Source organism: Homarus americanus, unplaced genomic scaffold (genome assembly GCF_018991925.1).
Source record: "Homarus americanus isolate GMGI-L3 unplaced genomic scaffold, GMGI_Hamer_2.0 scaffold23598, whole genome shotgun sequence".
Taxonomy (NCBI): domain Eukaryota; kingdom Metazoa; phylum Arthropoda; class Malacostraca; order Decapoda; family Nephropidae; genus Homarus; species Homarus americanus.
This window is the reverse complement of record NW_024731054.1, coordinates 140,001-156,815: the sequence shown is the minus strand read 5'-3', so window position 1 is coordinate 156,815 and position 16,815 is coordinate 140,001. Positions and strand designations below refer to the sequence as shown.

General features: G+C 35.8%; 1 protein-coding gene across 1 annotated transcript in view; it reads right to left on the bottom strand.

The window, feature by feature from the left end:
* Positions 1 to 7,729: 7,729 nt before the first annotated feature.
* LOC121867419 (partitioning defective 3 homolog) overlaps positions 7,730 to 16,815 on the bottom strand; it is a 46,213-nt gene continuing 37,127 nt past the window's right edge. The window contains 3 exon segments of the mRNA XM_042367330.1: positions 7,730 to 9,372; positions 9,748 to 9,962; positions 13,266 to 13,343. Coding sequence (XP_042223264.1) covers positions 9,032 to 9,372; positions 9,748 to 9,962; positions 13,266 to 13,343 — 634 coding nt within the window. The 3' untranslated portion in view covers positions 7,730 to 9,031.

Genomic DNA, 16,815 nt, shown 5'->3' with positions numbered 1-16,815 from the left:
AAGGCAGAAAGTCCAGTAGCGGGATAGGTTGTAGGTAGTAGGCAGTTATTAAACAGGGAGGTACTACTGCCTGGGAAGATATTGTAAGCTTGTCTAATGGTAGACCCTGCTGCCATATGTGACCAAGTCCCAGGTTGCTGATCTGACTTTCTGCCTCATTTACACACAATTGCAGGATCTCAATTGTTTCTCTTACTTTGACAACACAACATACATATATTGTTTCTCACTCTTGAACTTTTTTTCTTTTTTGAATTTCTTTATTATTATTATTATTTTTATTATTATTATTATTATTATTATTTTTATTTTTATTTTTATTTTATTTTTTTTTATTAGTATAAATGTTATTTACTATGAACTAATTAATATTATTACTGTTATTATTATTATTATTATTACATTTTCGCCCCCCAGGCCCCGATGTGGGTCAGTGACCTGTGCCTGGGTGGGCTAATCCTTGTAAAAAAAAAAAATAAAGATGGTAATTATCATACAAATCTGATTAATCTCAATAAATTTTATCTATTGTCGTCCGTTCGCTGGTTTATAATAAGGAAATTTTAATTGGTGTATAAGTTTCATGTCGTTTTTTTTTTCCTTTTAAGTTGTTCGATAATTGTGAGATATATGTATTTTGTTGATTGTATTTGTGTTGTGTTGTTACCTTAAAACACATTTTGTTACAACTTGCCTCGTTAATATTACTGTAATTGATAAAAAATAAACCACTCAGTAATGGTCTACACAATCATTATATATAAATACGACTTATTCATAAATCAAGTGAAGAGGAACGTAATATTTAAACTTCCTCCACCAGTTAAAGCAATTTTCCTTAGCTTACATATAATTTCAGGATATATTTCTCCTACATACATATTAACTCGTAAACGAACATAAATATTAACTATTATAATTTTTGAGTATTCATAAACAGTTGCATTAAATTCGAAGAAGATCGAGAGATAACCATTTAACGCCAATAGAGTGAGAATCCTGTCTAACAAGTTTAAATATATCTATTGTGCCATCTCATCATCTAGCGAGTAAAATAACGCAAGAACTTTTGGGAATCTACACATTATTATCGAATGATCTGAATGGTACTGTAGTTGTGTTTTCCTTGTTTCTAAGATACGAAGAGCATTGTGAATTTTGTGTAGTACAGTATATTCGCGTTGGATAGATTAAGAAAGTAGAAAGCGTTGTGTGGAAAGTGAAAGGGAGATGTGTGTGTGTGTGTTGATATCGCCACACGCAGTCTTCTCGATTGGCTGCTAACACACACACACACACACACACTAAACATTAAACAAAGGACTATATTTTTGAGTGTTTACATAATACATACGAAACATTCACAAACACAAATGACTACTTATTCTATTTATAAATAAGCTTTATTGGGTAATTTTAATTGGTGCGTTTCCATTTTTTGTAATGTACTTGTTTAAATTTTAAGGTGTTATGCAGTGTCTTGTGTGATGATAGAACTTATAATTACTATTATATATTGCCTTGAACATCGTGTACTGAGATCCTGTGGTCAAATTATCCATATACACGTAATATATACTGTACAAATACACTAACATACACGCTCAAGAGCAATCATTCGCCACGTATTCACATACATGAACACATGCACCCAAGAATACATTTCCATAAACACATAAGTTATAGTAAACACTCGCCCAACACTTGTGTCACGTTGCCTGGGCGTGCAGGTCATCCCTTCCTCGACTCGGAAAACCAAACACGTGTCTGATTTCCTGCCTCTGGTTGGCTTATCCACAATCTAATTTGATGACGTCACATTTTGAGAACCAACAGCCATCTAACGAATATTTCTTTATGATTTCACCAGGTATGAACCAATGAGGCTCTACTGTGTATTTCTTTAAGACGTCACCAGACAGTTATACCTTGGAACCAATGAGGTTCTACCGTGTATATTATGACGTCACAAGGCAAGAGCCAATGGGTATGCACCATATATACAGTATATCTTTCAGAAGCAGGAGTCAGTGAGTTGCGGGCATCCTTGACATAAACAACTGTAGTTGACAACATAAATGATACGATAAAGAAGTAAATTATGTTGTCAGTTACTTAGATCTTTAATATTGTTGTTGGGCTATTCCCAAGCGTTTTCGTATAATTCACATCTTCAGGGGTGAGCAAGACTGTACGAAAGCGCTTGGGAACCTCGTGTTTTCTTCCTTCCTTGTGGTTAACAGCATATACCTGGATCACGCGCACCTACACTGATTTACTTGCATATATATATATATATATATATATATATATATATATATATATATATATATATATATATATATATATATAGAAAAGATTTGTCTTTTGCATATCAAACCATACATGATATTGGAAAATAGCTTAATATTTATACAGTATTGATATAATGTCACCGATACTGATAGATAACTTTATGTAATAAGTTTGAGTCACATTTCAGAAAATTTGCTTTCATATATCAATGTTACATTAGATTACAATATTGCAAATGGTAGACTACAAATAAAACACCTGCAAGTATGCACGTATTTACAATGAGAGAGAGAGAGAGAGAGGCTAATCAAAGCAACAGAAAAGCACAACTACAGATTAAAACAGTATTAAAGATAGTTAACCTAGTGACGGCCAGCACGGATGATCGCGAGGAGGCAGGTACTTAATACTAAATATCCTACAATGTGTAAGAACTAACTTAACAATTACCGGTGTCTAGCTGATTACAATTAGAGCTTTATGAATACCAAAATTCGCCATCAAGTTAGAAATTCTGATTCAAGTCGCGGTTTATTGTACTGACTTTCCTTTCACCTTTTCCTTTGTATTTCCCAAAACACAAATCTTGACATGCAGCCTATAACAAAGTAAGAAGACAAAGAGAATTAGTTTTAATAAGCATGCATTTTCACAAATGGCGGCAAACTTGAGGGTAACAATTTTAAGTGAACAAGAAAACTCACCTATCATCCATCATAGAATCTGAACTATTATTTTTATTGTGTGTTTTAGTGTGTAGAGTAAACTCCTTGAGGAGCAGACAGGAATAAAACCTTAAAAATCGCTTGCATAGTAAACTACTACTGTATATGAATCACCAAAACAACTCAGTCCTGACTGCTATTTGATGAGTGTTGTCTGTTCAAATTGTTTAGTTTTTGTGGTCTGCTTCATCAATGTTTTTCCAGTATAGTTGTTTTCTTACTACTCCATCAAATGTACAGTATTAAAGACTATACTGTAGCATGTATCTAATACCTTAGCTTGTGATTTGCAGCAGGTAGCATCATCACCCAATTTTGCTAGAGATAAGACTGAATTTAAACTTGAGCTACTACTCTGAACACACAGGCATGGGTGTCCACTAGAACTTTTCCAGGGAGGGAGAGGAAAGGGGGGGACAAGGGGAGGGGCAAGCTCCAATGGTTGGATTTGGCAGGCTTAACACATTACTGTATTGGTTTATCACATATTTTTAAGGTTCCTAACATTTCATGACAAAGGATATACTACTTGAAACCTCAGAATTCAATACGTACTGAGTAATTTTCTTACAGTATACACCGTACCGTATTTTAATTTTTTTTCTTTTTGCCTAAGAGTATGTGGGGTCACTAGCGTAGCTAGGGGGATGGACTTTTGGGTCTGCTCATCACCCATATCTGCAGCTACTGGAGACGTTAATCCATCCCTTTGTATCGGCGGCAAGTTAATCCTTGTCGTGTCTGACCTAACACCTGACCCACATCATCACGGCCACGTCATGAGCTACACCCTTGCTATGCGCCCCCCCCCCACACACACAACCTGTAACCTGTTGAGGATTAAGGAAACAACTTCAAACAAGTACGCCAGTGAGCTCATGTGGTGTGGGTCAGGTGTTAGGTCAGACACGACGAGGATTAACTTGCCGCCGATACAAAGGGAAGGATTAACGTCTCCAGTAGCTGCAAAACCATGCAGTCTCGGGTCATATCAGTTCATGTACAGCCGACCAATCCACCAGTTACAAGCAATTCACTTCAGTTCTGCACAAGTCTCCATCGTGACAAGACGAGGGGAGGCTAGACGACTTTTAAGTTCTCTTGTGTTTTCGATCCAGTTATTTACTTCGTTGGAAGACATAATACTATAAGGTAAGAAATATTAAAGTATTGGTTAAAAAATATTGATGTGACTTTTGCTGCGGTACTGAGATTAAATATTAAGATTTTGTTTCACAGCATTGCGATTTTATACTAAGACACTATCCTCACTGGGGTACAGACAAAAGCCCCCCCGACAAAAGCCACCCAGACAAAAGCCCCTACTTTGATCGGGGTGGCTTTTGTCTGATGCTATGCTGGCGAGAGCGAGGGCCGCCAGGCAGAGGCAGAGGAGGTGGTGTTGCTTGCTGCGGCTGTAGCTAGAGGAAGAGAGAGGTCACCACGAGGTCAGGTCCTAAATAGCGGGGGTAGGCATGGCATGCTGTACAGTACATGCTGTACAGTACAGTACAGTATAATAAAGAGCATAACAATTAACCAATTGTATATTATCTATTGGTCTTTATTTATTATTTTTCATCTTGAGTTTTATTTTAGAAATGTTTAAATACTGTACTGTATTAAAATTTCAATGTGATCAGTAAGACCCCCCCTCCCCCGTTAAGAAAAATGTACCGAGTACTGTAGTTTGAACTGTTAATGATGTCTCTGAACATAATCAAATTGAAAAACATTGTATTAAAAGGCCCAAATTTTTCTCCAGAATTAGCTTGTATCTTACCTTATAAACTGAAGTCTTACACTGAAGTAAATCCACACATTCACAGTAAGATGTCTCTCCCAAAACTGAAGCAACTTCCTAGGACTCGCCTATTATACATGACCTGACAAACTGACCCATAACGTTAACAACATTATCATGTCAGCACTTGTGAACAGAAATAGGATGACCCCAACCTCACTGTGTCAACGGTCATTTGAAGTTGGCAAGACTGAGTTACAAGTGTCTCTGACATAACCTACACCCTAAAAGCCACCAGGGTAGCACAACTACCTAGACTTGTGAGTGCAACATTTTTCTGCATCTGAGAACACCTGTGTGTGGAGACTTCAAATCTCAAACAGTTACAAAAAATTTGGTAATTACAGTAATACTGTACCCCATTGAAACCTCATGATGCATTCCTGGAGAAAAGAGCTGCTAGCAAATCAGCATTCTAAGTTGTCCTTATAATGTAACACAGTTGATTTGGAGATGCATTACTAAGTACAGTTGTACCCCGCTTAACGCGGTCAATTGAACCCACAGGGTACCGCGTTAAGTGAACAACAGAACATACGGGATTAATTCCAATAGAGACTGGCCCGACCCCCAAACTCCACTTTTTGACGACACACAACTATGTTGTAGTAAAAATATTATCTTAACTTTATGATGGTATGCACACACAATTAATAATTAAGAAAAATATCAATAATATTAGGTTTTTTAACACTTACATTAGTAGAAAAGATGGCTGGGCACACGGGGATGGGGGGTTGGTTCCGAGGCAGAGGGCAGATTATTGGCCCTCACCTGTATCACTTGTATCAATTGTATCACTGTCCACCACAGAGGCTTGCAGGGCCTCTTTGTCAAACCCCTCAAAGTCCATATAAGTCCATATCCTCACTATAATTATCACTATCACTGACTTGGGCCGGCTGTGGTGGGTGGCGGGTGAAGAACTAGGTAATGTTTTGATGACTGGGCGACCTTGTGCGCATCGTGCCCGCGTATATGAGTAGATGAACCGCGTTAAGTGAAAGTTCGGTTCTGGCGAGGCACCGCGTATATGAGAAATCGCGTTAAGTGAAACCGTGTAAAGCGGGGTACAACTGTACGGTATTTCTTACTTATGAGTGATACATGATGGTTTAATTTGACTACTGGTACATACACTTAATTAAAAAACAAACCCAATAAATTCATCAAAAAATCCTATTACATTACATTACTTTATTTGTTTAACATCACTTTATTTAAAGTACAGTATTTACAATATTTGTTATGTATGGATTATTACTATTTTGTATGAAGGATTGTGCTTTAACCTAACACTGTTGCGACTTGCAAACAGGGCCCAGGAACATAACCTGTTTGTAACTTTAGGACTGCAAATACATAATACACAGCAATATCTTGCATCTTGCTTTTTCCAAGATAAAAAACTGGCTTAACATGTACCCCCGAGTCTGGCCTTCAACCCACATGCTTAGCCTGCTCAGTGAGCATGAACAAAAATGGTGGATGCATCTGGCTCATTGGAATGAGCAAATATTTTACTTTATAACATTAAAAGGCGAGAGCTTAGTAGTGAATCAACTTTCAACAGGGTATTACGTACTGTATAATACAGTACAGTACAGTACTTAGATTTAAATTGAACTACAATTACTTCAATCCTGGTCACAATGGAATCTTCTACAGAGCTGATATGATTTATGTGTACCCCAATCTGACCTGACACTACATTGTTTACCAGTGTTATGAAGTTGATCATTTACTGTGTATCAGTGGCCAGTTAATTCTTTGTACGGTATGTTGTCATTGTCCACAAATCAGCTTTTACACGTAAGCCATTGGTCTCTCAGAAAATGTGACAACCCGAGATGCCAGGCAAGGAACTGCATAAGCTGTGGCTTGACTAGTCCTATGCTGTTGCCTGTTCACACTAATCCCCTGACCCTGCACTCTTAAAGCAGAAAGACATTAGCCTATGTCAGGTAATCTACCGTACTAATGAATGATGTGGAGAACCGAGAGCTCCGACACTCTTTAGGGATATAATTACAGTACTGTACTGTATAGGATAATCCTATATGACACCATGGTAGTATCTAGTGACCAGTAAATGGAGGGGGGAGCATAGTTTTTGCATATGTATTCCCTGATACACAAATAATTACAGAAATGGAAAAAAACAAAACAAATCAGTCATGAAAAATGATATATACATTGTGTTGTCAAAGAGAAACAATTGAGACCCTGCAATTGTGTGTAAATGAGGCAGAAAATCAGATCAGCAACCTGGGACTTGGTCACAATTTTCGTGATGCCATATGGCAGCAGGGTCTACCATTAGACAACACATTATGCTTCCAATACCTTCCCAAACAGTAGTACCTCCCTGTTTGATAGCTGCCTACTACTGTACCTGCAAGTGGTAGAGCCCATGTATTGTTAGGAGTTAAGTTCCAGGGAAGGGAAATGTTGCACAACTGGGGAGTTTTCATACAAAGTTCAAAATTATATATTCTGTAAAAGTAATAGTTAAGAATAAATATATAGAAAACAATGAACATTGTACAGGTAAAACTGAGTGTAAGTGCATCTCTGTGCATACTGGGTGGCATCGTAACTGTGTGATAGTTGAAAGTTCACATTATTATAAGAAAAAAGGGTGTCAAAATGTTTTTTATTTGTCCGTGTATGTTTGCTTTAAAAAAATGAAAATAAAAAAGGCAAAATGTGATATGTACAGTAACTGTAATTTTTTTTTTGATTACTGGGCATATGTATATAGAGGGGAAACAATACTTGTATAGAAAACTGATAAGAGAGAAATAAAAAGTTGCTACAAAAACTAGAGTACAGTATTACTTACCTGATACCTGAAAATACAGAAAGTAACTCATGCAATTCACAAGCACAATAATACAAAAAATTACTAAAATTTCCTTTATTTTCCTTTGGAGTATTGGAATAGATCCAGTTACATAAAACACAGTAGAGCTGCATCTTGAGCAGAAAATAATGCAGCCCAGTAGCACATTGCTACTGCCATTTACATAGTATAAAAAACTGCCTCTTACATACCTACATACTAATGCTTTTTACAAAAACTTTTACAAAAAATGTACATACATGACAGAACTGTAAGTGACCACACACAATGAGGCCTGTACAACCAATGTTTACAGGTCAACAAGTCTGTTAAGGAATGTAACCCAAAGTCACTTTGGCACAGCGTAACTACTGGTCGAGTTGATAGTGTCTAGAAGAGTCTGTGTCGAATAAGATTCTTGTTTATTAAAAGCTAAAGAAGCATAATAAAAGTCAGCATAAAATGTAAGTAAGATTTTAGACTTTTGCTAACCTAATAATATACTCCTTCAATATATGGGATCTATATAAATCTGTACATATATATGTATGTAATACTAGGTCATGTACACATGTCAGGCTAGCATCATCTCCAACAATCCTTATGGACAAATCAGTTCATTATGAACTGTCAAGGCATATTTATGGATGGCACTTTATATTCATCCAAATCACTATAGATAAGGCACCCAATCCTGGAGCACTGTAATATTTTTACAAATGACTTGAGGGTAAAATATATTAAAAACGGTGCAAGCTCAATAAAATTGGCTTGTTATCACTTCGCTGATTTGAAACTGGTAGCCGATGCAACCTCAAAACCTTGGCTTCGTCTTTAGAATCCAAAGATCCAAATTATCTTCGATTATTATTCACATTTCAAATTGAAATAACTATAAGTTATATAAAAGAATAAAAGTTGCACATTATCCAGGTACTGTACTGTAATAATATAAGAACATTTGGTCCCTCACTCTCTGTACAAAATTTAATTATATGTAAAAGGCAAGAAAGACAATTTATTATTTAAATCTTAAAAGTAGAAATACAGTTTCTGGAATGTTGCACCGTACAACAAATACATGGCCACGGATGCCGAGAAATAGCACTCCGTCAGCATATTCAAGGCAAGGAAAATAGTTCTTAAACCAATGACTTCAGAATAATTTACACCCCACAATTTTCACAGCACTGTCACAATCTCAGCTCGTCACCACTCATATTTTACATGTTCTATCTCACATATGCACAAAATTATATTTTTGATTTTCAATAAATTAATCATTTCACTTTTTCCGCACTAGAATAAATCTATTTATACAATTTTTACAGCACCTTTTTAAATTCCAGAGATAAGTTATTCTCATACTTTGGAACCCGGTACTGTGAGTTTTGTTGTGTGATGGTGCGGCGGTGGCGGAGGAGGTTTATAGTGTGGCCCAGTATAATGGCTCGCTGGTCGATAACCTGATGCGTAGATGCCTTCCATGTGGGGTACGTCACGAGGGTGCTCCCGTGGAATGTCAGTGTGTTCTCGGTGACCAGTAAGTGAGCCGGGCTGACCCACGTTGACTCCTGCGTGGCCTACACGTGCAGGCTGATTACCATGTATGAACGAGCCCGAGGCTTGTTTGAACATAGACATGTGGTGTGGCTGGGAAGTACCAAGGAACAAAGAGTTGCTTTGGCCACTGTTTCCACTATCTGATAAGAAACAAAAAGTTATATATAAAACCTATTCACTAGAACCTAACAAATTATATTCAAAATGAACTGTACTGTATTATGTGCAACTGGCTGCTACACACGAGATAGTGATATTGTACAATACTACTGTGTATGGAGTTAGTGTGGTACAGTATATAAAATTGGTCTAGGAGACTTATTAATGAAAATTCAATACCAAAATAGTTTTGCAAACATCTACCTAATCTATTGGATCATTTCATTGGCAAAATTTGTAGTAGCACAAATCTGTCTTACAGAAAGACTGGGAACTCTCAAAATCATCTTTATTTGCAAAACTTGTCATTAGCAGACTTGCTGCACCACAGGTACCCTGTACTGTACTGTACTTACTTTTGGCAATAGATGCAGCAGCTGCTGCAGCTGGAGGTGGTCCAGGTGGTGGAGGATGATGTCTTCTTGGCAGGGAGGTGCTGCTGTTCTCTTGGGCATGAGAAATCATGGCCTGCACACTCTCATACTCGTAGTAATTACTGACTGGTCGGTGTTGGTTGTCGCGGCCAGAATCACGAGGCCCTCGCTGACTCTGATACTCCCGAGCCTCGCGACTGTAGTACCATCATAATTTTATTATACGGCACAATTATCACTTTTACTTCTTATATATAACTAATGATAAGATTCAGTGAGAGTAATATTTATAGAGAAACATAAAATCAGAGGCTGAATATTTTGAGGAACCATTATCAAATATTTCTCATGGGTGGTCAATGGAAAGAACCAAGATAAAAGTCATTACAGTATATGATTCTGTTACTGACAGCATCGATAAATTTTTGTATAAATAATTAAATAAACACCATCATCTATCACAGCATGAAAGTAAATTATTTTCATATTTACATGAATGGCAGATAAACCACAATACAGTTGTTAAAAAAATTATCATTAGGCTGTTAGTAAAAAACATTAGTGACGAGCAAACATTAGTGGATTCTCTATGGATAAATCATTATTATTTTGTTCACCTATGTTTTATTAATCTTTCTGCATTTAAAAAATTTTTCATTCCAATTAATTGTTCAGTTAGACATTTTTTCCTCACTCTTGGAAGCTGTGCTGCATAATGATGGACTCTCTACATCTGCTCACATTCCCTATCAGCTGTCATGGAGGTCCTCTGCCTTAATAAAAATCTCTAACTAAGAATCTATCTGTTGCTGTCAATAATAAAAGCTGTACTGAAATGTCTTGTCCACAAGTAAGGAGACTTCATACCAGGACTTTCTAGTCAAGAAGTTAGAAAGGATAATACTGTACAGTACTGCATAACAACAGAGATAATGGAAGAGAAAAATTTCCACATTTATCTATAAAGGTTAAGAATTCAATTAACTTTCTTCTTGTTTATCTTGTTAGCAATCTTAAGTGTACAAACAATACTATTTATTGTTAGTAACTTTTAAGTGCATGGCAAGAACAGTGAAGCTTTAAATAATATAAATGACTGAAACAGGAGTACATTTCAAGGGTTTCTTTTAATATAAAAAAAGGAGAATTAAATAACCATTCAGCTGTAGAACATAAATAGTCATACTGGATCTAGTAAGAATTAAGTCTTAAAATGACAATGATAAGTCTGGCCAGCTAAAGAACAAAAACTGTATAGCCTTGCTCAAGTGAATGAACTGATGCATGCTTTCTACTGTTCATCATAGTGCTACCGGTATATAGTGTAGTGTGCTGAGGTACCAACTCCAGACCAAAACAACTTGGTAAAACAAACAGAACATCTATTGCACCTATGATTATTGAAGCATATGTTTTGGTTTTTATTCCCCTCTAAATAATATCACAATAACTTTATTTATAACAAAATTTTTAATTAGGAATGTTTTAATTGCATATCAGAGTAAATATTTTCCTTGCAACAATGTAATGCTTTAAAATATAATACAGTGCCCGATTCCTATGCCATATCAAAATTCTTATAAATTTGTTTTCAATATTATGTCAACAAAAGTTCTGTCGCCTCACCTGACTCTTCACAAACCCAGAGATTTGGAGATCTGTGACTGGGTTCATGAAGAGGCAGATGAGGTGACAAGACTTTTTTTGGTGAGTGTACAAGTTCAATGGCTTACAAGTTCAATGTCTTACAAGTTCAATGTCTTACAAGTTCAATGGTTTATCTAAAAGAACTGTATTTTTTTGTCAGTGTCAGATTATATTAAACAACAGGTGAAAGAAACTTGAATCAGGAATAAAAGTATTAGGAGACCTAGTCAAGTATTACACCATTCAAGGAAACTGTAAGGATGAAAGAATATTGTACCTCAGTGTTATATTCTGTTTCAGAGAGAGTAATTAACTTATTACAGTAGAATTTATGGCCAAAAATATTTACTCAGCATTGCACAACAGTAATAAAATAAAAGATATTCCTGAGGTGAATCTCCCTAAGCAGTGGAGTGATTAATTAGTCAGTGAAATTCTTAAGCGTCTGTGGTGTTGGATAATGCATTTGATAAACCCGAGTTGTCCGCTATAAGTCGTAAATTCAGCAGCTAAATACGAGACCCTATTATTAGGAACTGCCATAAAAAGTAGGGCAATGGTGGGAGGGGGGAAAGGGGGCATTTAATATCTACGTATTACTATGGTTTAATTTAAAAAGACTGGCCATTAAAAAACTGTTCCTGCTGATGCTAATCATCTTACCTCTGTACGGAACTATGTAAAAACTATATATACTCTGGTTTTTCTGTACAGTAACATTATGAACACAAAGAAGAAAAAGAATAAACAAATCTAAAATAAACAAAATAAATCATAAATCTACATAATTCCTTCTTTAGCAGTTATGATGAGCCTTAACACATCTCACCCTCATTTTAATAATATTGTATTTACTGTCACTGGTGAGGCTTTAACATCGTTGCTTGATGAGTTTATACTGGACGATTCCCTCTTTCAACTCAACTAAAATTTATAGTAGGATAAACCTTTGACGGTCTTAATATACTTTACGTGTTGAAGGACTAAATGCAACTCGGTAAGGTGACATGGCTTACTTGTGATGCACAACAGTTACCAATTACTTGCACTAAGAAATGAGATTGTGAAGAAAAGATAGATTTTCTTTGACATACAAAGAGACTAGAGATGAGGAAATCAATTTAAACAGTGTTGAGTTTGATAACACACCGTAAAAATGGCCAAAAGAACCCATTGACAAGAATATGGAAGATTTTCTGCTGCATTAATCACCTCACGCATGGCACTCCTGCCTGACCAAACTTTTGGGTGAGGTATTTTTGTGTGAAGTGACACACACTAACACAGCTTATGACAATTTCTTGATAAACATCATTTTCATTTAATTATCGTACAGTAGTTTTGCCATCAATGGCTTAAGCTAATTCCTCTAGAACTTTCAACATGACAAAGGAAATATACTGTATATTTGTGAATTACTGAGGTTTTTAACAAAGTTAACCATTTTACACCAAATAACTGTTAAGACAGTACAGAAATTGTGTTAAAGCATCTCCAGTGACAATAAAATTAAATATACAGTAATGTTTTACTTTTTTCTTAGCAAATAAATTAAATATCTAAAATAAAATCAAAACTACAAAATTATACTACTAGAAAAACTGAACTAAAAATATTATATTATTAAAAGTAAACTAAAAAATTTTATTATTAAAACTAAACTAAAAAATTATAATACAGGTATTAAAACTAAACTAAAAAATTATAATACAGGTATTAAAACTAAACTAAAAAATTATATTATTAAAACTAAACTAAAAAAATATATTATTAAAACTAAACTAAAAATAAAGATAAGTTGCCACACAGTCTGAGAAACATGCCTCATGCATCCTCCGCCACATGCAATATACCTTGCAAGAATTGATTCGTGAATAAACGTCTCCTCCAGTTTGTGCAACAGGGTACCGTGGGAGGTCTCCTGCTGTCGCCTGTATGGTAAGGGTGGGAGGGGGTGCAGTGGGACTGTTAATTAGGCCAACACCAATATAGGTAACAACTTCAGCAAGCCTCAAGATATGTTTGAATTTATCTTTTAAAGACTCAGGGCCTATGGGAGAATTCAGGGCTGGATATCTACCACATGATTTAACTTGTCTTTTGATACTAGTAACTGTTCTTTCCTTTCAAACACATCTCTGTCTCAGGATATAGAAACAGTTATAATGAAAATCCATAAGAAAAGTATCCTACAAAGTGACACTATGACTACTGATGGCACTAATAACTGTTTTCAATCTTAGCCGAGTTGTTCATCATTGATATCCCATTACACCACAGTTCACAATATTTACCATTGTGGCTGTTTACTCAATGCACTTACCTATACGGTACTATGTGCACAAAAAACAATAAATTAAGATTTATTTTCTGAGCATTACAATCCTGCAATAGACACTTTATGATGATTGTTTCAATGTGACAATAAATAAGTAAAAATCATTAAACATTTAAATTTATTACCCCCATTTATTTTAGACTAAGAATTTGGTTTAACTTCGGTAATCTGTAATATCATAACAATAACATCAGAGGACTTCTGGACTTACTTCGGGGAGTTGTAATTTACCAGGAGTCCAAGTCTGGTTCTGAACTCACAGATAAGGTGAAATTTTAACAGGCTACACATAACACCGATTACTTTGTTTGAAGAGAACTACATAAGTGAAGTAATGTATTGCTTATTCATTTCACTGACGAACGTATAATTGGCTCTTGTGTTAGCTGATGTACAGTCACAGTAAGAAGTTCTGTCAGTCCTTTGTCCCATCCATGTACCCCGAGACTCATGAACCTGTGAATCCAAGACATCACACATTATTAGGCCCACAGATGGCACACTGTGTGATGTCTCGGATTCACAGGTTCTAGACTCTAGAACCTAGAGTCTCAGGTTTTATGGATGGGACAAAGTACATTACTGACAGGACTTTTTCCATAACCAGGGCATAAGAAATACAGGTTTATTTACTTATTTTTTGTAACCCATTCACAATGCAGACCATTTTGTCAAATTTTACACTACCCATCAAAGATGATCGATATACGTAATGGGTCCCAATTTACCTTGAATTTATCTAACCATGAGGACTTTGCTGAGTAGTTAAATTCCATAAGAGTCCAGTCCAGTAGTGCTTAGGCCTATTTGACCCGATTTAACTATCGAAAGATGACCAATTGACCAACTTATTTTTTACTGCTTAATCTTACACTGTCCGTTTTTCACTATGTCAATTATATCCACTTAATCTTAATACATCATATTACTGTACTCTTATTGCAGGAAAGTAACTGTTGTACTTTACAGTACTTATACAACTGCCAAAACACGATGAAGGGAATTCTTCGTGTAACAGTTTTGGGAAGATAATCCCTGTACGGTAATTTTCAGAAGGGATTGTAGGCGGCAAAAAATACAAAAAATAAAATATAAAATAAATAAATAAATAAATAAAACTCATGCCATCAATACTCATAATATCAACATGAAAGACAATCAAGAGGGAAATATTAAAACCCAAAAATAAGGAAATTAAATATACTGTATTATATTAATGCTAATAATAAAAAGATCAGAGTAGTAACAAAACAGTAATAAAAAAGATAAAGACATTAATATTAATAATAAAAATATATATATAAAACCAACATTCACTCCCAGAGTTTGCGAGGCCCATGCATACCTCAAAGTGGCAATTAGTAAAATATCCAGGTAATTGAATGTCACTTTCTCTTTTTACCATGTGAGGTGAGGTACCTTGAAGGACTAAAAAATAAACAAAGCCTAACACTATAAAAATATAGTATTATCACAAGTGATGTTATCCTGATGCTGTGAAATACAATGGATGACTTTCTTAAAATAGGACTGTAATGTAATGCCTTCATTATATGTATTGATGCCTCCTTTTTCCAGGCATAGTTTCTCTCTATCTTCCTGAATACACAGAAGTCTTAGTAACAACAAATTCATTCACTTCATTCTTTTGCTAAAATATCAATCAATTCTGTAGACTCGAGTTTCAACATCGTATTCCAAACTGGAGGTTGATGTAGGGGGGAGTTACCATATATAGACTCCTGTGGTCCAGCCTTAGCTATGAGGACAACTAGGGGAGAGTTACCATATATAGACTCCTGTGGTCCAGCCTTAGCTATGAGGATAACTAGGGAGGAGTTACCATATATAGACTCCTGTGGTCCAGCCTTAGCTATGAGGACAACTAGGGAGGGAGTTACCATATATAGACTCCTGTGGTCCAGCCTTAGCTATGAGGACAACTAGGGGGGAGTTACCATATATAGACTCCTGTGGTCCAGCCTTAGCTATGAGGACAACTAGGGGGGAGTTACCATATATAGACTCCTGTGGTCCAGCCTTAGCTATGAGGACAACTAGGGGGGAGTTACCATATATAGACTCCTGTGGTCCAGCCTTAGCTATGAGGACAACTAGGGGAGAGTTACCATATATAGACTCCTGTGGTCCAGCCTTAGCTATGAGGACAACTAGGGGGGAGTTACCATATATAGACTCCTGTGGTCCAGCCTTAGCTATGAGGACAACTAGGGGGGAGTTACCATATATAGACTCCTGTGGTCCAGCCTTAGCTATGAGGACAACTATAAAAATTATGACTCCAAGATATACTTTTAACTTGTTCCTAGCTGTCCTGGAGGGGTCACCTTAGTTTAAAAAGGTTGCTATAATATTTCTCCATCAAAGAATGATGACACAAAAATAAGTAGTACTGTAGTTATGTCTTTAAAATCTGGAAGAGTAAATGAGAAGGCAATTCCTATGGTGAAATAAGGAAAAGATGTATATTTCTTGAGGTATTCAATACTTCATCATTACTACTGCATAATTTTATCTGAATGAAAAATCATAAAGTGACAAGAAGAAGTGTGAGAACTTGTCACACCCACACACACCTACTTGGAAGAAATTATTTGTTTGTAAAGATTAACAGAAATGACCATACTCTGCTCCCTAAATACTGCACTACAGAAATCCAATAGAATTTCCCCTTAACAATAATAAGCATAACAACTATTATATGGATTAAAAAATACAATAGCTAATTCTACTTAACATTCTTCTACACTGCTCCCATAACATTCATTAAAAGCAACTGACTAATATAAATTATTCATCTTTTTAATAAAGAAGATAAAAATAAAGAATCATCTGATACAAGTAATCAGAGGAGATTTTGTTGGGTCAATGAGATGACCAACAATACAACTACCCAGGAAGGATACAACAGTGAAGTGAATATTAAGACTGAATATGAACCTTCCCTTCCCATGTGGTGACACACAAGTCTTCATCATTGAAAGTGAACTTTATTTACAGGAGACCAAAAACTTGATTATTTTTACCTCCTTTAGCTAGGTTAG